The sequence below is a fragment of the Teleopsis dalmanni genome, chromosome 2, assembly GCF_002237135.1.
Source record: "Teleopsis dalmanni isolate 2A chromosome 2, ASM223713v2, whole genome shotgun sequence".
Classification (NCBI taxonomy): domain Eukaryota; kingdom Metazoa; phylum Arthropoda; class Insecta; order Diptera; family Diopsidae; genus Teleopsis; species Teleopsis dalmanni.
In genome coordinates, this window is record NC_051847.1 from 6,017,145 (window position 1) to 6,041,479 (window position 24,335).

At 30.8% G+C, this 24,335-nt stretch overlaps 3 protein-coding genes across 3 annotated transcripts in view; 2 read left to right on the forward strand and 1 right to left on the reverse strand.

Annotated features, from left to right (window-relative positions):
* LOC119678908 (CDK5 and ABL1 enzyme substrate 1-like) overlaps positions 1–17,094 on the reverse strand; it is a gene marked incomplete at its 3' end in the record, with an annotated part of 144,170 nt that extends 127,076 nt beyond the window's left edge. The window contains 2 exon segments of the mRNA XM_038090996.1: positions 11,264–13,016; positions 16,469–17,094. Of these exon segments, the coding sequence (XP_037946924.1) occupies positions 11,264–12,141 (878 nt within the window).
* A 1,742-nt stretch (positions 17,095–18,836) lies between these two features.
* LOC119683631 (pre-mRNA-splicing factor syf1 homolog) lies at positions 18,837–19,933 on the forward strand. Its single transcript, XM_038097418.1, has 3 exons — positions 18,837–18,925; positions 18,984–19,635; positions 19,690–19,933. Exons 2-3 carry the CDS (start codon positions 19,157–19,159, stop codon positions 19,703–19,705), a joined length of 495 nt encoding a protein of 164 aa, XP_037953346.1. The 5' UTR covers positions 18,837–18,925; positions 18,984–19,156; the 3' UTR covers positions 19,706–19,933.
* A 372-nt stretch (positions 19,934–20,305) lies between these two features.
* On the forward strand, positions 20,306–23,764 carry LOC119682536. The gene is made up of 4 exons (XM_038096000.1): positions 20,306–20,486; positions 20,566–20,676; positions 21,289–21,414; positions 23,455–23,764. Exons 1-4 carry the CDS (start codon positions 20,423–20,425, stop codon positions 23,700–23,702), a joined length of 549 nt encoding a protein of 182 aa, XP_037951928.1. The 5' UTR covers positions 20,306–20,422; the 3' UTR covers positions 23,703–23,764.
* Positions 23,765–24,335: the final 571 nt, after the last annotated feature.

Below are 24,335 nucleotides of genomic sequence, written 5' to 3' on the forward strand. Positions count from 1 at the left end.
CGGCTTGTGGTCTTTACGGCAAAAAAAAAAAAAATTAAAAAGAGCTTCAACTAAGCAAAAGTAAAACTACTCTTTCAAAAGGTAAAAAAAAAATAAACATTAAATTTGAGAAATTTTTTTTAATTCACTCAGTCCCAATTCAGTTCCACCTGCTTGTTAGCTTCAAATGCAATGAAAGGATCTCACATCCTGCATTCAAAATAAAATTCAAGAACCTGTTCTCTGAGGTTTCAAGCTTAAAACTGCAGAATGCACAAAATTCAAGGTTACCCACTTTTTAGTCAGAAACGAAAAATAAACGAACAACTGGGATGCGTTTTTTTTCAAAGCCCTGACATTGAAATAAAGAACATCAAAGAGAGAATGAAAAAATGTGGCTATTGCATTCCTTTATGGTTGCCACAGTTTGGTTCGACCAAAAAATATATTTATTTAGCACATATATATGCTATAAAATAACGATTTGCCGATTATCATAGAATTACACCTGTTGTAATAATTAGGATCTACCGTAATAACGCTAGTAATTGTCAATATATGTGTTCATTACAAAATCTTAATTTTGAAAGGATTTCTTTAATTTGCCTTATCTAATCTTATATAAATTGAATCTGATACACATAATACGTAATATGTAGTTTAGATGTTTCGATTACGTATAAGAAATAATGTTATTAGGTTCAATTATTGGGGATAAAAAATAAGAATTTATATGGATAGGTGCAATTTCATTACTGATAAGAATAGAACAAAACAAGCATCTGGAGTTACCTTCTGGAATCTGTGCAAAGAATCAATGCTTGAACAGATAATATTCAGCCTTTTAAACGACAATCTTTTTGAGGTATGCCTGATATCAGATGAATACCATATATGAATTCCCAGGTAGTAGTCCCGTTCTGGCTCCGATATGAGCGCAACAATCACAATAGCATGATTAAATTTCTGTCACTTATGAGAGAATCTGTCACTCAGGAAGAATCTGCGCTCCAGAGGATGATGTAGTAGCGCGCCAATAGTATTTCCCTGGTTTTTTACATTCTTGCTACAATAAAGTTTGAAAAATAACTTTAGAAAAGTAATGCAAATATAGGTTGTGTTGGCAAACTCTAATGTTCTGATGATGGTTTCTTAATCGTCGGTCTGCCCAATTAATACGCCAGGTCGCAAAACATTGCAGTTTCCGCCTTAACAATAGTATTTTTTTTGGAGATAGTTTTACCGGTCTTTGCAAAACACATTGAATATATTAGAGGTCCCTGTAGGTAGAACGGTGGTACATAGTTTTGGCTAACCGAGACCATGTATAGACGTAATAGATTAGTCGAAATACCAAAAGAGATAGTACAGATCCTTAAAGTTAGTTTGTGATAAAACACACTATTTATGCAAGATGTGTATCACAATTTAACAATCATTAAATGAGATTGTTCACTCCAATATCAGGGACGGAGTTTAGCATCCAAAACTTGTAGCTCCAAATAATTTCAATGGAGTTTTCAGTAGCTCCAGTAGCTGGAAAGAAATAGGGGAATCGTCACTGCTACTGATGTTTAATTTAAGCACATAGCGATCTTTCTAAAACGCATTGAATATTGCTCTTGACGGTTTTTAGATTGAGAAACGCTGGTTTATACTACGGGCCTGCAGTTCATTTAATAGATTATAACTGATGGTACTGGAAATGTAATTGATTTCAACTTTTTCGGTATATTGAGACGGTAGTATATGAATATCTGTAATACTTTTCTAATATATCTTCAAATCACATAAGCGTATATATATGTAGTAACTTATATGTAAGTATTTGCATTAAATTGCTATGAAGTTGGCATCTCTGGAGATATGCAACATATGAGAAGAATCTTTCAAGGTCTTGGTCAAGTTAAGCCTGTTGCATGCACACGTGCAACGTTTGTGCACAGCTTAAGAGTTACTACCGGTTGTCCTTGAATTAAAGCGTTAGGAAAGGGTACACTGCAGTTAAGACCATAAGCATTCAGCTTTCCACATTGCTTCGAATAATCACAATAATAAAACGAGATACGCTCAGGTAGTAGAAGAAATAAATTTGAAAAAAATATTAAAAACGCCAGATGCGAATTAATATCAAAACAGTTTCATAAAAAACACATTAAGTGACCAAAAAAAAAAAAAATAAATAAATAATAACGAAGTGACGTAATTTCTAAATTTTTGCATATGTTACGCGTATCTGAAGAAAAGACCAAACCTCAATTACAGTTCGCATATTCGCATAAGAAAAAATTGTTTACGCTTTTGTAGGAAATTTTTCTCCACTTCTTCTGGATGTTGATTATTTATGTTACGAGCTCAACTATGAATGAATGGAATACACTTTTATGCCCGGGCATTGAATAACACAATTTCTTATAACGAAGGCAGCTTGTTTTTTTGTTTTTTATAAAAAATTGTTTTGATTTTGAAGTTTTTTTCGCACTCGGTTCATTTTTTCTTTCGATATTTGTATGGAAGGTTCCCACAGGAAATTGCAAAATATTTTGATTATTGTTCTGAGTTAAAACGGATGGAATTTGCTGAGCCAGCAAATGCCGAGTTTAACGAATTAAAACTTTTGCGCAGTTTTATTTTATTATAATCCCTTAGTTGTATTTAGCGCGCTCTTACTGTGGATTAAGCTTGTTTATTTTGATCAGTTTAAAATTCGCATAAATTCGGATTAACAACAATAGTATTAAGCTTCAATGAATAATGAATCCTACGCCTTCACTACGAATACACTGCAATAAATAAAGTAATAAAACTCTTTGTTTACTTTAAAGTGCGCGGCACTCAATATTTCAAATTTTCTTAACTGCTAGATTTTTCATTCAGGGCAGTCGGCTTGGCTCCGTTTCTTATGTTTTTCGGAGTATTCGTATTTTTTGAATATACCTTCATATGTATATTGTGGATGTTACTAATAATTTGTACACTATGCACATTTTTTATTTGATACATTAAAGTCAATTATTTTGCATTCTTAAATGAATGAATGACGAGCTTCAGAAATTTGTGCACTTAAAAAGTGTGGGAAGATTTCTAATGGAATCGCATTACTGAACCCTAAATGGCACTTATGAGAAAAATGTTTACTACAATTTTATGTTTATGTCAACAACACAATGCAATTTAATGAAATATTGAAGAAATAGTAAACAAATAACATTCCATAAAAAAAGGTTTTTATAGAAATTCTCAATATTTTAAAAATGGTTTTCTGCAGAAACCTGATTAATAAACTAATTTATTGTCACAGGTTACAAGATTTTGAAAAACATTTTAGTTCTCAAAGTTATCTCAAAGCTTTGTTTAATAATTTTAAAATAGACATCTACTACTATATCAAGAAATTCATCCCAAAGTTGGTGTACTTTGAAAGGCAACACAGAAATTTTTTAACTTTTACAGTATAATGAACAAAGAGACCAAAACAGATGATATAAACGATATAGGTATCTATTCAATACCCTCTTTATATATAATATTTATAATGTACAAAAACTTGAGTTCACAATTAGATATATAAACAAATTTAAAAATAAAGTTATATACTTAATTGTTCAAATAAACTTTTACACATTATAAATAAACTATAGATAGAAATTCACATATTCGGAATACGAGTAAATATATTATTGATGAGAAGAGCAAAACGAACCTATTAGATTAAGTTAGGTTAAAGTAACGGACCTCCACACTAAAGTCCACATGAGAATAAATAACAGCGCGTTGTTATTGTTGTATAAAACTATCTGAACAGACAACACTTGCCTATACTTTTGCCATAGGCTCAACACATTAGGATATCTTGGTATAAATGCCTTTTTAAAGTAATAATTTCATATCAGTTAATTGATCTTTGAGTCTGTACATTTTTAAGATACATCTTTTTAATCAGTTAAAACGACTACTTGGAGTCGATAGATAGTTAAATGGTAGTAACAATCTGTCTTATGGTATACCACCACACTTAGGCTATAAGGAGAGTGCACATTGAAACACTATAGAAAAACTTTGAGACACTTGCTAATTGTACGAATATCAGAATTTTGGTTAGATACCTGTATTCTGGATCCGAAAACCACACACATATTAAATATGACAGATGGTTATTAAAGAAAATTATAATATATAGCAAATAAAAAATGCCTGGTGTTAATTGGGCAGTGACAGAGCCGATGATCAATATTTACTCCGGATCGGAGTCAGATATTAGTTGTTCAGAGAAGTAAGTATCTAATCGACATATCAATCTATTAAACAGTTTCTTATCCGTCCAATAACTGTATAGGACCACGAAAAGTTTTTAAGATCAATCAGCTGCATTTTTTTTCCGGTGATTAAGTGATTTGGTGGTTTGGCATGAGCGTTTTTCAAGATCTATACTATAAAAGTAAACAAGTTTTGCTTTTCCATAAACTAACTCTCAATATCGTATCTTACTTTCCCTATTTACATGAATACAGCAGCCTTGAAAAGTAATCAGAATATAAAAACAGAATTAAGAAAATTATGAAATGAATTGTGACACCGAAGAAATGTAAATTTGCTCAAACGATGAAAGAATACTATATTTCATATGATAAAGTTAAATGAATTAAATAAACGTAGAAGTGAAATAAATAAATTTTAATGAAAATGAAAAATTCTATAAGATAAAAACACGAAGAAAGCACTTGCGATTTTAAACAAAAATCGAATGAATTGTTTATAACCACGTCTGCCTGTCAACGTAACGTATTCAGTTTATTTTCGTTTTTTATTTAAAATAATTTGCAATGAAATTTCTGAAGGATAGACTTCTCATTACCCAAAATCAAAATTTACAGCCAATAAATCTGCATACATTAATTAAACATTAAAAATTTCACAAATTTGAAAAATATTTATTTGTTTTTTTTTTTGGTTTGGTTTTCAAGCGTTTTTAGGATTTGGAATAGGTTTTCTTGGTTATATATAATTTGCATATAGTAATGGTTGAGAAATCTTCAAAATCTCACCAACTCTTTCACTTGAGGTTTTCTCTTCTGCAGCTTCTTCTTTGCACATAAAAATATATTTGCATAATATTTAAAAGGTGTTACTAATGTTTAACGAATATCGCAAATACTTAAAAGCATCTTCGGAGATAGAGTTTAACTAACTGATTAGGATTCATGCATGACTGATGATTTGTTTATGGAATTTTATATTGACTATTGCACCCAAAAAAGGTTGTTGCTACTGTGAAAAAGTACATAAATACAACTATAATTAAAAAAGAAATTTTTAATTAAAAATGCATGTTTACTTTTTTGTATCTAAGAAGAAAAAATTCCAATTAATCAGTTTATCTGGCAGATATTAAATTTCAACGATTAATAACCGACTTTGATTATAGTATGTTAATTATGTTTAGAGTCCGTTCTTAAAGCAATGTTTAATTTCATTAGCTAGACTAGCTATAACTTTTAATTTTTATATTATATCTAATAAAACCCTTCAGTAATGCACTGCTCATCGAGGAAATCTTGAGTTTCAAGACTGAAACCAGAATAAAAATTACACTTAATTTGGTTATAGAATGTCTGTTTTGGTTAGCTATACTTGTTCTTAAATAAATTTTATATGGAAAATGTGTCGCCTACGTCAGTAAGTTTTTCATATAATTTATGTAAGTGTAGAAAAGAGTAAATCAAATTTCTAAACTCCGCACTCTTATATATGTATGTATGTACCTATATAATTCTTTGCTCATAGCATGTACATCCATCCTGTGTTTTTTTTTACGTGATTTTCTGCCTTGATGGCTTAACACCACGGTGCTCTTAACACACGTATTAATTTAAGCGTCAATCAACGCCCCATTGGAATAGCTTTCCTTATTCCGCCGGTACCAATGAAGAAATTCATGCAAGTTATAACTTCCACCTTGGTAAGATGCGAGGCCTACCAACTACCTCTGCTGATCTTTGGGTCACAGTACCCGGTTTGAAACGCACACCACGGCGAATGAATGACAAGCAAAACATTCTTCCCGCGTGACTTTGGGTATTAACCACAACCACTTCGAGTCCAACGCCAATGGTCAGCACAGCCGAAGCTGTCGGGCCACTGACCCCCGAAGTACCAGATAGTATTATCTCTGGTCAAATCTCGCAAGTTGCCGCCCACAAGTCACTACCATTTACACTTCTTGCATAAGTGTCAGATTGGCACTGGGGGATATTAGTCGCCTCTTACGACAGGCCATCCTAACCGCGGGAGTATTCTTTTCCCCTCTCCGCAGGGAAATCATAGCAAGTACAGTAATCCTCCATATAACGCTGTAGATTGGTTCCGCGTTATAGAGGTATTCCCGTATAACCCCCTATACACATGTGCAAAGGTACGCTAAGCTATTTATGAACTGTATAAATCCCCGGGTTATATGGGGGAATGCTCGTGTTATACGGGGGATTGAAATCGCGTAATACGAAAACGCGTTATAGGGGGGATTACTGTATGTTATTTACAATAATTATACATATACATGTGTATGTATGTGTATAAGATTTAAATTCCATACAAAAAGTTTTTTAAAGACTCAAAAATGCATGACAAAGACTGTTGACTCTACGAGTGCATTGTTTGCAATAATTGCTGCACCGCCAACAACAACAACAACAACAAACACTTTTTTGACTATGCAAAAGACGGGTAAACAGTTTTTGGGAGAAAAAAATTCATTGTATTGAGAAAATCAAAAATAAAATAAACAACAAAATTAATATAAAAAGACAGAACTTACGCGAAAGTCGTATAGAGAAAAACAAGGTCAGTTTGTCAAACATAAAGTGTGTATGAATATCCGCAGCAATAGTTGCAGCGTGTAAATGTGTGTATAGCAAATAACGCGAAGCAGTTGGAAGAAACAATAAAAATAGAATAGAAATTAAAAAACTAAAGTCAATGAAGTTCAACACAACGCGTTCGCAGTAGCTTTGATTATAAAAAGTTTTTTCTCCACTTGTGGGAGAGCGCATTGCATTGCATTGCACATTGCACATTGCATGTGCGCTTATAGTAGCCAGTAGCCGGCGCCACCCCACTGTGGCTGTGGCCGCAATTGCATTTATTCCGCTGTCTCTCTCGTAACGTTGAGCTTTAAGGTTACGCACAAAAGCTTTAAAGCTTTTAAGGCCGCATTCGTTTCAGTTTTTCTATTGCACTGAGTTCAAGGAGGTTTAAAGACCCAAAGCAGAGAGTAGAGTAAAGTTGCGGCTGCCAATAATTTTATTGGCCTGTGTTTGTTGTATTTGCAGTTGCAGTTGCTATTGTTGCAACTGCATTTATGCACAATACTTCTATTAACAATTCAGTAATCGTTTACAATTACTGAGTGCGTTTTGTTTTAAATAATAATTAAAAAAAAAATTAACACATATTTTTGCATAATTTTATGGTTTTGCGTTGTTGAATAAACTAAATGCATTTTTTTTATAATATTTGTAAATTTAATTTTATTTATTATTTCTACATTCAAATGTGTTTCTTTTAAAATTAGTAATTGAAGTTAATACTTTTGTAAACATTGAAAATGTAATTTTGTTATTAAAGCAGAAATTCTAATTATAGGAAAATTAGGGGCGTAAAGATAAATTTGCATTGCATTGAGAAAGCAGAATTTATATTTTTCACATAAAAAAAATTAATTTTTCACACATTCCTCATTTGTCACATTGGTTCGAATCAACCATGAATACATATGCACACTATGTCTCGTCTCGTCACGTCACGTGACGAGGACGTAATGATTTTATATGTATCTTAACTTAAAAGAGAGTAAGTGTTCGAGTGGATTCACACAATTTAAATTTATTTAAAATGTTTATAAATTAATATTATTACATATTTCATATACGTACATATCTATATACAATACACATATATACGATATATTAGAATTATAATTGAATATTTTTGACCAAACCATTAGGAGCAATAACATCAAAGACAGCATATAATACATATATTATTTCCTCCAAATATATATAAATATTCCATAGTTTTTTTTTGTAAATTAATTAATGTAATTTAATTTTATAATAATTCATTTGCGGGCTAATTGGTCATTTAAATAGAAATAAAAAAAACTATATAAAAGTTAGACGGACTCGAATAGCAAAGAAAGGACAAGGACAAACATTTATTTAATTTATTGAAATTTTGCTGACCATACAACACTGTTTTGAGTATTGCCAAGTACTCATCATCAGTGGTCTTAGGGAATAATCGAATTTAATTAGTTTATAGTCCGTATATGTATAATTTGTTTGAACTGCAAGTGACAGGCTTAGAACTTGTGCCTGTCAAATTAAAAACGGTGACTAATCGTGTTTATCCACGGTGTTTCTGCAATTATTGTCAGCGCAATGATATATCATGGGTAATCTAGATGATAGTAGTACTTGTAATTATTGTATAATATTATCCACCTCGAATATAAATACGAGTATTTTAAAATTTTTATATATGCTTAATTTAATTCATAATTATTTTAGCGAACGTAAGCAATGTGCCTGGCACACTTCAATTGATTACGAGCTGGGAACCGACCATTCACTAACAGTTGTGCCCGCCACTCAATTGAACAAATTGTAATAAATTGGTTCAATTTATTTATGATTTTTGCACAACACCACAACACATAACAACACGTAAAAAAGAGTGTCTGCGACAAACATTATAATTGATTTAATTCAAATTTTTAAGAAGAGAATATCTTACAGAGAAGAAGATAGATATGGGTAGTTGCAAATGGTCTTGCCATATGTAAAATTTATTTAAAGGTTATATATATATTGCATGCTTTAAAAAAAACAATATTACAATAACATATTAAGACAATGCAGGGCTTTGAAACTTCTAATCATTTCAATCATCCACAGATGTGTTTAACAACACAATGGTTTTCAAATATAAGACCGACAAAAAGACGGCAATATTAATTGTAAAAGTATTTTAACATTGATAGTCATTTTCATATTAATATTAAATAATGTTTAAATATTTTTTATGTTTACCGTTACTGGATTGCATAATGCTACAGATGTACCATAAGCTGAGCGCAGATGTATGACACCTATGATAGTATCTGCACATCAGAGTGTGTCTCTGTCTCATGATTATCTCTGTCTCTGTCAGGTTCCTCATCAGTAAAAGTAAAACATTTGTTAAACTACTTAAAACCATACATATATATATTCTTAAATATAGTTTATCTACAGTGGTTCTTTTTGAGGAATTTAGTATTTAAAACCTTATTTAGTATTATTTAGTATTAATTTAGTATTAAAATTGCTTATTATGTGAAGAGAAGAAGTATTTGTTGATCAATTATTACAACCAATCAGCCGTTATGAGAAGTTACAAATTGTCACTGAACATTTCGACAGATGAAGGATCACAGATACAAACGCCAAATAGATTGCTTATGAGAACTGACATGTCTGACCAGCAATAAACTATGGGCATATGTTTGCAAGGATTTGTTGTGATTTTAAGGTAAAAAATTTCTTGATTTATAATAGATTTAAAACTATTATAAATTACTCATACGGTCTCTAAACCCTTGACATCATCTGAATTATGTTTTTGTCTTGGGAACATTTTAATTGATAAAGGAACACAGATACAAAGGTCGGATAGATTATTTTATAAAACAGCCTAGCAAAACGTGACTGTATTATTTGAGCGAAGAAACAAATTTCACAATTTGAACATAACTTTTTTTGAAATAAGACACAATATTTTGGCAAAATACCAAAAATTGCAAATAATTAAAATAGATACGCGATATAGCGTCAGAGACAGTGAAATTAGTTGTAAAAATAAAACCTGAGGCATGAAAAACGTAACCAAGCTAAATAAATTCCTACAAATTTTATGAATTCAATTATGATTTATTCATTCTTCTTTGCAACTAAAACTAACTAATATTGTCATATAGGAGTGAAGTAATTTTGCAAATGTTTTGGAAACAACTTATGACGTGTTTAACAAACGCAAGATACCAGATATCAGATACAAACATAAGTTGCTAAATTAAATACTTTTGGAAAATGTGACTCACACAAGTAGTCATATCCGATTTAGTAGTTGTAGTAAACATTCACTCGCAGGTCTGCCACCAGAAAACATACATGAAACGTCTTGCACTTTTGAAATGAATTCTTAATTGCCGTCAAAATAAATTGGCTTAATTAAATTGCAACAGAAGCTGAAAAATTCAATTAGAGATACTTTAAATAGAATTGCGGATTTTACAATTAAAACTACTTGAGTCGCTCTCGGACTGCGAACAAGTGTTTAGGTATGTAAACAGAAGCTGAGCAGTTTTCAAATGAAAAATTTACCTTATTTAGAAAAAAGCAATATACATATATTAATGATTCATAACATATCTAGTTTTCCTAAATATCAAGAGATATTTGGACTTAACATATAAGAATATCTGATTATAATCTTATTAAGAACTTATTAACATAGTAGGACTATTTTAGGGGAGATGGGAGTTTTTTTATGTGTTCAAACCTGTTCTCAACTATATACACCACTATAAATGGATAATGAGATATATGCAGAAGGTAGAATGGTTTCGATGAAAGTTGACAGAAAAAAATTGTGAGACGTAAGCAGAGAGGAAGAGCAATTGAGGAAGTATGACAATGGTCGAGTTCAAGTAACGAAACCAAACTACGTAAATGGAATATCATGAGGAGTATAGTGTCAGTTGAACACACATTATAAACAGACATTATTTGAAGCAGAAGTTTACAACAAAATAGCGCATGGATATATTTTAATCTGAGTAAGAATAACTATTGAATATTAAATCGAAAAAAGTTAACATTTTCAATTTAACGATAAAATCAAAGACAGCAGCCATGAAAAAATCTGTTCTATTGCTGTAATATGATTATTATATATATATAGTTATTAAAATACTTTAAGAATAAAAGAATAAATAAATAAAAAAGTGAGATTAGCAATTATCATCCTAAGATAACTAAGATTACTAAGATAACTAAGTATTGCCAGATAATAGTAAGAATTCTCAAGAATTATTTGTTTTAAAGAAAGATTATTTATCTAAAATCATCACTTAATTCAACAACATAATCATTAAATTATATAAAATAAAAATGAAGTAATTCAAGTGAATGAAAATTGTCTAGACAACATTCTATGATTTCCTAATGATTGCAATTCAACTTACCTTTCTCGCAATGGCATCAATATACCAGTTCCAAAGTTGGATACCTTCATTGGTATCTTCATGCTATCAGAATCGCTGCCACTTTCAGCACCCGAGCCGCCACTACCACCAGCGATCTGATGATTATGCTGTTGTTGTTGATAATTTCTATTATAACTATTATTGCCACTGCCCATTAGGCCAGAAGAAGTTTGTTTGCAATTCTGATTGCCTTGATGTCGACCATTAGCTTGCGGTCGCTTAGCATTGCGCTTCTCCGCCATAGAACCTGTTGCCAACATTGCCGTAAGTGATTTATCGGCTGCTGCTGTTTTTGCTTTAATACCAACATCGCCTCTAGCGTTGCCATATTGAGTATTTATCAAGTGTTGACCCATATTCTCAATTTCACTAAAATGCCCATCACCATCGACACTACCTGCACTATCTCCACTACCACCAAGTATGTCCATATTCGCATCATCGCACCCAGTGAATAAAGTACTGGACGCTGATGTTGGCCCAACTCTCCCAATATAGCTGTTACCATTTTGTTGTGATTTCTGTTGTTGCTGCTGTTTGTTATATTGATTATCGGGAAAATGCTGTTGATGATAATGACGTTGTTGGAAATGTTGCTGCTGTTGATATGGATATGATGATGTGGTATTATGATGATATTTCTGTTGAGCGTGGTAAGTACCGTCGTTGCAGCCGTCAGTTGTTGCGTTGCCCTGTAATCCCTTTGCCGTTGCGTTATAGCTTGCACCTGCTCCACAGATGCCAATTGTTGCTCCAAGTTTAGTATCCCTATGTGTGCCATCTAATGAAATATTCGATAGGAACGAGATCGCAGCCAATCTGCGCCTGTGTCTCGTTTTATTGAACGAACTTGCCATTAGGCAGTAACGAAGTTTTGTGAAAATTAGTGTTGTGTTGGAAAATTCAATGCAGAATTTAAAAGTACTTTTATTTCTAACCGAATATCACGGAACGAAACAAAATATTGGTGAGTCTATAGCTCTAATCTGAATTTGTCAAATATTTAATGAATTTTTAATCAATTGATTTTTATTTCGAATTTTATTTCACTTTAATAACTTTTTCTTTACTTGAAACTATTTTCGATGATTTTACTTATCCTATATGACTTGACCGGACCGTATGAAACCTATTGATAATGTAGTTGGAATTACAAATCAAATTTTTTATATTTTTAACTAATATTTCACGAGGATATAATTATTCGATATTTAATAATATTTACTCGATTTTATGAAAATTAAGTAGTTTAAATACTGCTTGCATGTACCCCTGATTTTCTTGTAGACTTTCTTTAAAACTGAAAGCTGGTGTAGACTTGGACACTTTTCCGTATTTGTTTTAGTTTAAAACGTAATTTACAAAGATTTTTTTACCTAAAATCTTTTTAATGAGTTTATAATTCTTTTTTTTGTGTGTTTCACTGAGAAACTTTTATCGATAATTCTAATATTAAATCTGGAACTTTTTTTACTGTTTATACATTTTTCTCCGTTGCGTCAGCCTCAAATGGTGAATATCACATAAAATTTTTAGTCTTTAAATTTGACATTTTAAAATTATTAAACAAATTACTTAAACGAGACATTTTGAAGCTTTGTTTTCTTGTTTTTTCTTTTATTTATTTATTGCACTTCTAATAAAATAAAATCTTTTTCCTGATTTTCACAAAATTTTTAAAGTTGAACGCCGTGTTACTGTTTGCAGACTCTGCCGACTTTACCGGAAAATTCTGGAATGAAAGTTGCAAAGTAAAAGTTTTATGAAAAATAATCAATGAAGAAAATGTTGAGCAAAATGCGAAATGCAAAATGTGGAAGCTTTTGCAATCCAACAACAATACAATGTGCATACATGAATTTGGGTTGGGGAGGATGTTCGTATGTATGTGATTGGCCCTGAGTTTGATAAGGGAAAATGCGAGAATGATAGGAGCAGAAGGCAACCGAGCAGATGCGTACGTGCATCTTTGCAAACTGCAAACTGCTCTGCTGCTAACAGCTCATTTCAGGCTGCAACTTGTGCAGCGCAGTTGGTGTGTTCAGTGTTGCAATGAAGGCAAAATTGTTGGCTGTTAGGTTTGCTGCTCGACGTAACGATGCATTGCTAAGTTGGATTCAGTTGACTATTTTGACTTTGTAGTTGTTATGTGAACTATTGTTTTTCCATATTGGTTAATTAACCCATTTCGGACCACAATTCGGCCAGTTTTGAATATTTTTTAATATTCAAAGAATATTTTATATATTTTAAATAAATATCAAACTTTTCTCATTTACTTAAGCTTTGTTTCATTTTACTATTAACTATGAAAATTTCACCGTTAAATTTGAAGTCTGAAATTGCCTAGTACTTAATGGGTTAATGCAAGTTGGCAACAATTTGTGCTATGCGTATGGAACGTTGGTTTCATGTGACAAGTTTGATTGAGTTCAGCCACGACACGGAAAGGAAAGGAAAGTGTTTGGGAAGCGGTTGTCATGGTCGCTTCACGCCGGTCGTCGGTCGTCATAATTACGTTGAAAACAATAATTGTTGAATGCTAGATCGATATTTGACGGAAGCTTTCCCCTTTTTGGTCGGTTTGCAGGAGCGAATGCATTTACTTTTGCTTCGAAACATCCTGAATCGTGAATCGTGCATAATATTTATATATCATATAATTTAATTTGTAAAACTAAATAATTTATGAAATATTGAAATCTTTTAGAACTTAAAACTTTTTTAACATTGAAAATGTTTACATTGAGGTTTTCAATAGAAATTTTCAAGCCTAATAGCTTTCTTATTCGCCAGTTATTAATTTTTTCTTATTCACTGTGTAATGTTAATATTGATTGGTACTAGTAAATAGGAAACAATAAACTTGCAACAATAACAATGTTGTTTTGTGTATTACAGAAGTATATAGAAATTTTATTTGTATAAAAAAAATATTTATGTAAGTAGATAATAAGAAATAAAAAAGTATCTCATATAAATGAACTATTGAAAATTTAAAAGTGAAGGGTTGGTATATTAACACAAAAGTGATTTTACTTAGTTATGAAAACATTTTCAATATCTGACTTAAGTTCTTTGACAATTTAGGAAGATATAAATTCCAGCATTCCTTTATATTACAAAAGATAACGAGAACTATTTAGTAACTTGAAATTATAAAAGAAACATAGTACGGTTCTAATTTGAGAACCAATTAGCAAAGAAAAACATTTCTACACATCATTAAATAAATTGATTAAGTCAGACAAATCAAATCAAATTTGTAAAAAGCTAAAATCAATCAAAAATAATAAATTAATTGGGTGAAAAATATGACACTTCATATAAACCAAATCAAATTTGTTAATAACAAAAATCATTAAATTAAAAATAATTAATTAATTAGCAGTAAAAGATATATAATACATCAAATACTTTGCTATTCTTTTAAATTTTCAATCTATAAATTAAATGAAAAACAATAAATTCACTCTTCAATAAACTCTTGATATTCATTGACATTAATTCTAGCCACATTTCGAAATATGCCCAGCAGTTTATAGTGGTATCGATGCTAAAAGAATCACAATGGCATCGATGCTTTATTGATGCTTTAGTCGGTTTTAAGGAATCAATGGGCGAAATTCATTGCATATCTATAGTAAAAGTAAAACTAGAGAATGCAACAGAAAGAAAAGAATGAAATTTACCTATCCGTACATATTCCAAATATAACTCTCATCTAAGGTATCTATGAACTTCGTTTAGCGGTTGTTAAAAAATCTAAGACTAATGTTTTTCGTGTTAGATACTGTATGTCAACAAATAAACCTGGGATACCTGGAGCGTTTAAAATCCACGAGGACCTCACAAAAGGCTAATGCATACTCCAGAAGTAACTATATATATGATCTGGAATTTAATAGGCCAACACTTTTTGAATATTACAAAGATTTGCAACATTTCGTCAATTCTAATTGCATTTTTTTGGATGAAATTGAAGACATGAATATGGAAAATTTGTAGTTTCAATAGGATGGTGCCAGAAGTCACATAACATATACTAGGTATCTCTGGATTTACCTAGTTAGATTTGCTGAATTTGCTAGTTATTCTCTGTGACTACAGATAGTTGCTTAAAGACGATGAGAGTATTCTTATCTTTGATATATTGTCTCAATCGGAAAATGAGATGATTTAAGATATTAGTGTGGTCTAAAACATATACTTTATCTATTATACTATATCATACTATTATATCATACTACTTTATCATATTTATCTTTATCTATTGGCGTTGAGAGTTGATAGCAGAACGATACTAGATATCGTCTCTATTGATGATATTAACATTAACAGTTGCAGGGATTTAGGGTTAGGAGAAAACTTTTTAATTGATTTCTTATTATTTTATTATGCATCCATGCTTCTATGACAAGATTTCGTTATATATAAATTACAATATTTCTATGGAAATAAAATAAATTCGATACGTGAAATTGAATACTTAAGAAATTAATAGTTGGTCGCTAATAATCAATAATCGTTTTTATCGTAATAATGAGTTCGACAAGCAAATGATTTGAGTACACATAAAGCACTTCTACCCCAGAGATGAGCTACGGGTGCTGAGGCAGGTTTGTTTTCCATTTTCACTGGTCTTATGTGCTTGGTGCACAACAGCAACACGTCATGCCGTATTCTAATAAGATTTTCGCACGTGACGTTTGAGGAAGAGAAACTAACATTTTCCGAAAAGCCGGAAAAATGCTAGAAAAATCAATATTTTTCAACAAAAATACATAAAATTATATTGTGCACATCACAACAGAAGAGACATTAAATACTAAATGCTAAAAGAAAAAAAGAAACACGGCCAAAACGTTGTTGCGGAATATTTTTTATGGCCAAAAATAGGAAAAACGAGGCAGAACAAATGGCAGCGAAATGTGGAAATGGCTAGGAAAAGATAAAACCGCTGAGAGTCGATTCGCCACAGAGGGATTTCCATGTAATAATTAAAAATATTTTTAAGCTAATTAGAATGGTTTTTGCTTGTGTAATGGAAGAAATGTGGGAAAGGTAAGGAACTTGTTACGTCGGCATTCGTTGATAAGAACTATTTAGAATATGAATATGAATAAACACTTTTATTGTCATTTATGTATTAAATTTTTTTTCTTTTCCATTTCTTATACTTACAAGTTGCCAAAAGAAAATAAATAAAAACGTTTTTCCTCTACTCGTTGCGGAGAGAGCAAATCATGCAAATTGTATCCAACAAATTTATTTTGAATCTTTTAATGCGTACGAGTTTTGTTGGTTTTTTTTAAATTTTTGCAAACATGAAATGAGTCAGAGTTCATTTTCCACAAAAGGGTTAAATTATTGCTTCAAAAATTACAAAACTTTTTATGCTCACTGCTTAACACAACTCCACTAACGTGTCTCATTGCATTTTCACTTTATTTTCTTTAAAAATGAATTTATTTTGATAAACTAAAAAAAAATTTAATTTTAATTTTTTACTCAAAGAAATCACGAACTTTTTACTGTAGAACCGTTAAACTCTTTATTGTTAAGCGCGAAACTGCTTGTATCAAAATTCTGGTTAAAGTGAAAATTTTCCGTTCTTCAATTGCAAATAAATACTCACGATTTGCAATGTGTGCGTAGATGAGACAAAAAAATTGTTTTCATTTGCAACATATGACAAACCAACGACGAAGTGCTGCCAGCTCGGAGTTTTGTTTATAAAATTTAAAAAAATTGCAAAATTACAAATGCAAGTTTTTGCACTTTGTTATATTCTGTTTTAACATTAAACAAAAAAATAATTTAAAACCAAAACTTTAATAATTTATTATATTAAAAATAATAATAATAAAGACAAAATAAAAATTGATGGTAAATTCAGGGAAATAGTAAATTATGTCGGTATGGCAGTGAATGTTGGTATTTACCAGAACTTCGAGAAGGGTAAATAATATATAAGTTAGGTTTTAGCATTGTGAAAATTTTATAAGATATTGAATAAATAAATAAATAAATTTGAAAACTTTTAACCAAAAATAATAAATAAGCGCTTTAATTAAATAAATAAATAAATATTTACATAAGTGTAGTGCAAAAAATCCGTAGGAAATTTTAATTTACTTTACCTTAATTTACTCGAACTCGTACACAACTTTAAGTCGTTTAGTTTTTTCTATACGGCATATTTGGTTTTGCCTTTATCAGGAGGATTTCTATAGTATAAGGATTACGTAGTATCACTATATTTACTTTAAAAAGTTTTGACGTGACGACTGAAAAATAAAAAAAAAAGTTATATATATTGACAATTGTGAATTTAAGCACGTTGTTTAAAAAATTTTTGAATAATATCATTAATAATAATAACAATACAATATATATGTATTGTTGTTACCTTAAAATTCAGCTTTTAATTATTGCATCAATCCATTCACACAGATTTTATATATATTTGTTACACATATGCATTGTGATCAGTTGCAGATCTAAAAACATTTTATGTATTAATTTCAATAAAGTTAAAATTTCCGATTCACAAAAACATATTCACTTACTTGCTCACAATTTTTACAGTGAAATTTTCTATTCAATTTATACATATTATGAGTGCATATTTTCTGTTACCTGTATTTCGAGTGTCTTTCAAAAATTTGTGTACGTGCCCGACAACAGCTTCTCCAAACATTGTGGTTTCTATGAACGCATAAAAAACAAATGGATTGTTACTTGTGATGTATAAGTTTTTTAAATTTATAATTCCTGAATTTAAAAATTTTAGATAATTGTGAAATGTAAAAAAAATATCCATATCCAGAATAAATATAATTTACTACATACATATATATATTTTTAAAGATTAAAGTTTTAGCAAAAACAATTAAATAGAATTGTATATGAAAACTTAATCAATATTCTTCTCTAAGACTTCTCTAATACGACTTTGTATTCTATCAAATTAAAAAAATGCTATGTATTATATAATTACAAGATTATAGTTAGTGCTAGATTCGATGTTTTGACAAAGTGTGATTTTTTGCAAGTTGAAAGGTTAATGCATTTTTTGTTTTAATTCTTGCATTGCCATGCCAAGTAACGGCACTGCCGTAAATATCAACCTCTTCTTGAGGCCTGTGTTGTGCATGTTAGCTGCAACGTTTCAAAACTTCTTCCCTTGATTTTTCAATGAAAGATGCGTGGAACAATTTTGCGCAACTTTATTCTAATGATCTTGAAAATGAAAATAATATATCAAACATTTATTATTTACAAAAAATAATAAATAAACCAAATAATTTAATAAAAATTCATAATGTTATTATGTAGGGCAGCAATTTGTACAAATATCCATCCTTACAAAATGATAATTAAAACCCTTGTGTGAGTCCCGTATTGGTGTACAAGTGTAAATAATTACATGAAACTCAATTTTTACAAAATATATCATTTATAACACTGTTGTTCTGTTCTTATGAGCTCAGTGCTTTTTAAACTGCTCATTCAAACTGTGCTACTGTCATGCCGCTAACTATTATAAATCAGCTGTTCAGAAGAAGTGGCACCATAATTATTTAACTAATTTTTGTGCTTGATGCCAACTTTAAAAATGAAACTATCGTTGATATCGTAAGTACGTTAATTTAATTTTTCACAACAAGTGTATTATTTTCTGTTTACATTTCAGCCAAAAGAGGATGTGCCGTATGAGGAAAAGATCCTGCATAATGCACTGGTTGAAACATATTGACCACAAAGCTAAAGCACTCAACAACGGTGTTAATATAATGTATAAACGAGTATTTAAGAAATTGCCTGGCTGTTACAAAACATGTACGTGGACGTCCATTGAACGACCCTATGTATGAAGAAGTCAATAATACGTTTGAACGCGCATTGGTTTTTATGCATAAAATGCCACGCATTTGGATGGATTATGGTACTTTTATGACTTTGCAATGTCGAATAACACGTACCAGATACGTTATTGATCGCGCCTTACGTGCGCTACCCATAACGCAGTATCATCGTATCTGGCCACTGTATCTGAAGTTTGTACGTCAGTTTGACATACCCGAAACTGCGGTGCGAGTTTATAGGCGATACTTAAAATTATGCCCAGATGAAGCTGAGGAATATATTGAATATTTATCTGAAGTGGGTAAATTAGATGATGCGGCTCAGCAGTTAGCTACGATTGTAGATAACGAAAATTTTGCTTCAAAATTTGGTAAATCAAATCATCAACTTTGGAATGAGTTGTGTGAACTTATATCTAAGAATCCGCATAAAGTGCATTCACTGAATGTGGATGCAATTATTAGAGGTGGCTTGAGAAGGTATATAATGAGCGATACAAATGTTTTATATATATAATGGTTGTTCCCTTTAAGGTACAGACCCAATTGATATTGGGACACTTATGGCACTCTTTGGCAGATTACCACGTACATTCTAATTTTAATCTTCCATATCTGGAAGTATTCCACCAAGAGGTCTATATTTTCCTGTAAGGTGTTGCTTACGCTGTATGTCAAAAGTTAACTTACCCCACAATAAAATTACAATCGAAGTATATCATTTTTATTGATTTTTATTCATATATTCCAAAACATAAATCAGATAATTATTAGAAGATCGAGCAATTCTACGTCTCCTCTAAAAACATCAGTTTGTCTTCTGTTTATCACATCATATATATCATATATGATAAATGTTTTATATCAGTATTGGGACCATAAATCTTGTCACATAATCAAATTTATATTTAGGATTTTATAGTAATTGATTGTGGGAAGAAGTGAAGTGCTAATGCAGAAACTGTTATTGAGAATTGAACTTGAAAAGTCTTTAGTACGCAAACATCTTTAAAATTAGAAAAACTGTCAAATATTTCTTTAATAAATATGTTTGAGCTTTTTTTTTGAGTTACGTGTGAAATTGTTATCAAATTTTGAAATAAATGAAATATAAATTTTATTTAGAGTTTTATAGTTATTGTTATCGTTATTGTTTGTAAGAAGAAGTGAAGCAGAAAATTTGAAATTTTTGAATGTGAAAGTATCTTTAAAGCAAAAAAATTATATTAAACCCTTCGTCAGTTAATATCGAAGTGAATTGTGAATTATGTATAAAGTGATTTTTCTGGGTTACCTGTTGTGTGTCGGACTTATTGTTCTGCAAGCGGAGGGTGAGTTGTTTGTACATAAATCATCTTTTACACTTTATTTATTAAATTTTAATTACGGTCGTTAAAACTTATTTGTCAGATCCTCTTTGTTTTCATTTCTCTTGGATCAAAGAGGTAAGGAATAAATCTATAACCTGCTCAACTACTCCAATATATGATATGTATTGCGATGGCCCATTAATAGTGACAGGTATGTAAATCATTCGATCATTCGTGATCATTCGAATTTTTTCATAGTCTATGAGAATTTATGAATAAAATAAAAAGTTATATATTTTATATGTTTTATTTATTATTTATATAAATCAATTATTTATAATTCACGACACACATTTTTGAAGTTTGTTTTTTAAATTTTAAAAGACTTTTTACAAATAAATTTTTCATCTCAACAAATGTTACTAGTCTAGTCTGTTACTAGACGTTTAATAATCCTATCAACAGTATATAGGATGTGTGCGAGTTAGACTAAGGACGTGTGCGAGTTAGGCTAAGTTGATGCTAAACCAAATGGGAGATTTTTTGGGATTTTTTGCACTGCACACATTTAGCCATTTATCAACATGTATCGACACATCACTACATTATCGGCTCATCTTAGAATTTCCCTCATTTAGAATGCAACTTAGGAAGTGTGCGAGTTAGGCTAAGTTGATGCTAAACCAAATGGGAGATTTTTTGGGATTTTTTGCACTGCACACATTTAGTTATTTATCAACTCGCACACGTCCTTAGTTTGATTTAAATTTAATTTGATTACATATTAAAAATATATTTTATATTCGAATTCCATATATTTTAGACAATGGTAAACCACCAAACACAAAAAAATTGTGGGAATCTTATAAAAATAATCCTAAAGAAATTACATGTCCCATGGAGCGTGGTATGGTTTGTGTTAAGAGCATATTGTCTGAAAATAAGAAAGGTAAATTTAAATTAATTTCATTAAAATTATTTATTTTTAGTTATTTACTAAGGTTTCCAAATAAAAAAATGGTAATCTGCTATATCTGATGTGTACACGCCAACCACAGTCTTGCTAATTAAGTTCGATTAGTGTTCATTCAGCTTAATTACTTCTCTGACTGCCACTTAAAAAATATTTTTTAATAGATTATTACCTACTATACTTAAGACATATCCGAACCATATATTAATTCAGTGAACAATATCAATGTAGTAATAAATCTTGTTCAGCTTTTGGTTCAAGTATATGCGGTAGACATCACCAACTCATATAGGATCAAAGATCTTACTTTACTAGAATGCTTCTTAATTTGTAATAACATGTATACTTTTTCCTCATATAGAAGTTATGATGAGCGACATATGAAGTGCGGGTTTTGTGGATCGAGAGAGAGAGAGTACACCTTATTTGGCCATAGTTGCACCTATTTGCAGTAGTGGTTCGTAGACATCTCTTCAAACTAACATCGTGGCTGTTAAACGGAGGTACCAAGATCACAATTAAGAATTCTGCACTCCAGCAAACAGATGAGCGTTCGACTGACTTCCATTTTGTCTGTAACCGACATATACTGGCATTAATCAGTTATATCACACTTGATACACTCAATATGTTGGTGTCGTTAGCATAGACAGGAAGCTGGAAACACTTGTAAACTATTGTGCAATTTCGATGAACAAATGTTCCGACCATGACAAAATTGAAAAGATAAAAAATCTCAGAATAAACAATCATCTTTTGCGATTTGAAGCTACTTTAACGGATCTACAAGCATTGTTTAACCTCATTTAGCAAAGACGTGTTAGCTTTGGAGGGATATTGTGTTGAGACTTTGTCCTGCATACGCGATACAGTAAAAAGTTGTTGGGTGTTAATGCCATGTTCGGAAGTTTTTTCTTAAATTTTTTGCATTATGAATATCTGAGCCTTGTATACGACAGATATTAGGCTGATATTATATTGTTAGCATATCCAAATCTGAATTATTTAATATGTCTTTTTGATAAATTTCTTATAAATTACTTAATAATTTATAGAAGAATGGAAGTAAAATAGTGGATATAGTGGAAATAGTGGTGGATACTTGGACGATAAAATCTATGAAAATTCTTTTCTTTTTCCTATCGGAAGAATAACGACCTTCTTCTTGATAAAATAATCTGATTTGCTAATTATATAGAAAAAATTGTATATAACACAATGGCGTTTTTTGCAACAGTCAAGCTGCACTAAAGGTTCTTGTTAATCCTGCCATCTTTTCAGAGATGATCACTGAATATAAGATGAAATTAAACTGTGTTGAGAACATAATAAACTACTTTTTATATGGGCTATGGGACACTGCAGTGCCGTTGGGAATAAATTGACTGATTACATGGCCAATGAGGGCTTTGCTAGGAGTCCATTGTGGGTCAATGAGTTTCTGAGCTACGTTTACAAGAGAAATGAAGCAAAATGTAATCTTGTAAAGTGAACGTAATATTATGTGTAAGAACATAACAGGAAATTATCAAAATTTCTCTCACAACGAAAGAGAAAGGACTCCAAGGTACGGATCGGTGAAATCAAGTGACACAAAACTAGTTGACAACACATGGCTACGATTTGAATTATCACAGAACCGATATAACAGTGCAGTCTTAAAGATTCGGAATACTTGGAGTATATTTTATGTTATTTTTTAGCATTTGAAAGAATCACACCACGACTGTTGGATTATGATGTGTACATAATGTCCATGCTCTCCTCTTACCTGATCTCTTCAGACTTATTAGGGAAACTAATCTTTGTTTGTCCTCTTGTCTTCACTTTTCCACCTCTTTGTTTTACCTTTTTATTTCCGACTTTGGGTATTGTGATCTACCGACTGAGAACGCTTGTCTCGTCCTAACATTTATCAACAGAAAAAAAGTGTTTTTTCAAAAAATTATGAAAATATATTTATAAGCAATGTATCTAATTTATTTCTCATACTAACTATTTTATTTTATGCTACAGTTGGAATAATAGGATACGGCTGTAATCGTAGAGATATCCGAGAAGAGATTTATGAAAGTACGGAATGCGTTGATATCAGAACATTTACAGGCTTAGATGTGAAAGTTTGTTCTTGTCAATCCGATGAGGGCGCGATGCCTTGCAATTATGCATTCTCCATGCATGGGACTAGTGAGTGTAAATGGAATCCCACATTAATATGTCTGATCATAATCAAAATACTTTGCCGGATTTTCTTCATAATCTGACAGATTAGAAGTTAATGCAAATGAAGAACTCAATTTAAATTTTTGTGCGAGTGTTAAGTAATATCGAATATTTTATTTATTTAATAGAACTTTTTAAACTATTTGACTATAACATAAATTTTAATAAATAGTCGGATATTGTTAACAACAAAACAAATCTGTTGAATTATTATCACATAAATAAATTAAATTTTTTAAAAGGCTTTTGTTCGCCATTTTTGTTGTAGTTATTGTGAGTTCACTGTGCTGCCATTAGTTGCTGTTTGTTTTGAATTTATAGCAATCACCCGCCAATCTTAAATCAACTGATTAACGAAACCGCAATAAATAATAGCGGAACTATGCTCCTTCTAGGAGTTAAAGGACTGAATATATATATAAATAAAATGTGAAGTATCAGACTCCATTTCAGTAGTTAAGTCCAATTCTTTTTCGTGTCGATTTAACGCAGTTATAACCAAAAACATAGACATAGACAAAACATTTTTCTATGTTTTTCGTATAATATTGTTAACTTAATTTTCTTAACATAACTTATTAAACATAAACTGATTTCCATCGTGTACTATTTATACACGATGAATGTATATTTTATATTACCTGAACTGAACGCAGAAAAAACAAATGCATTGT

Bases quoted from the DNA above. Each gene is read 5' to 3' on its own strand.
- LOC119683631 (XM_038097418.1), top strand. From the start codon at position 19,157: ATGTATGAAGAAGTCAATAATACGTTTGAACGCGCATTGGTTTTTATG.
- LOC119682536 (XM_038096000.1), top strand. From the start codon at position 20,423: ATGTATAAAGTGATTTTTCTGGGTTACCTGTTGTGTGTCGGACTTATT. The intron at 20,677-21,288 runs GTATGTAAATCA...CATATATTTTAG, and splicing joins TGGCCCATTAATAGTGACAG to ACAATGGTAAACCACCAAAC. The intron at 21,415-23,454 runs GTAAATTTAAAT...TTTATGCTACAG, and splicing joins ATTGTCTGAAAATAAGAAAG to TTGGAATAATAGGATACGGC.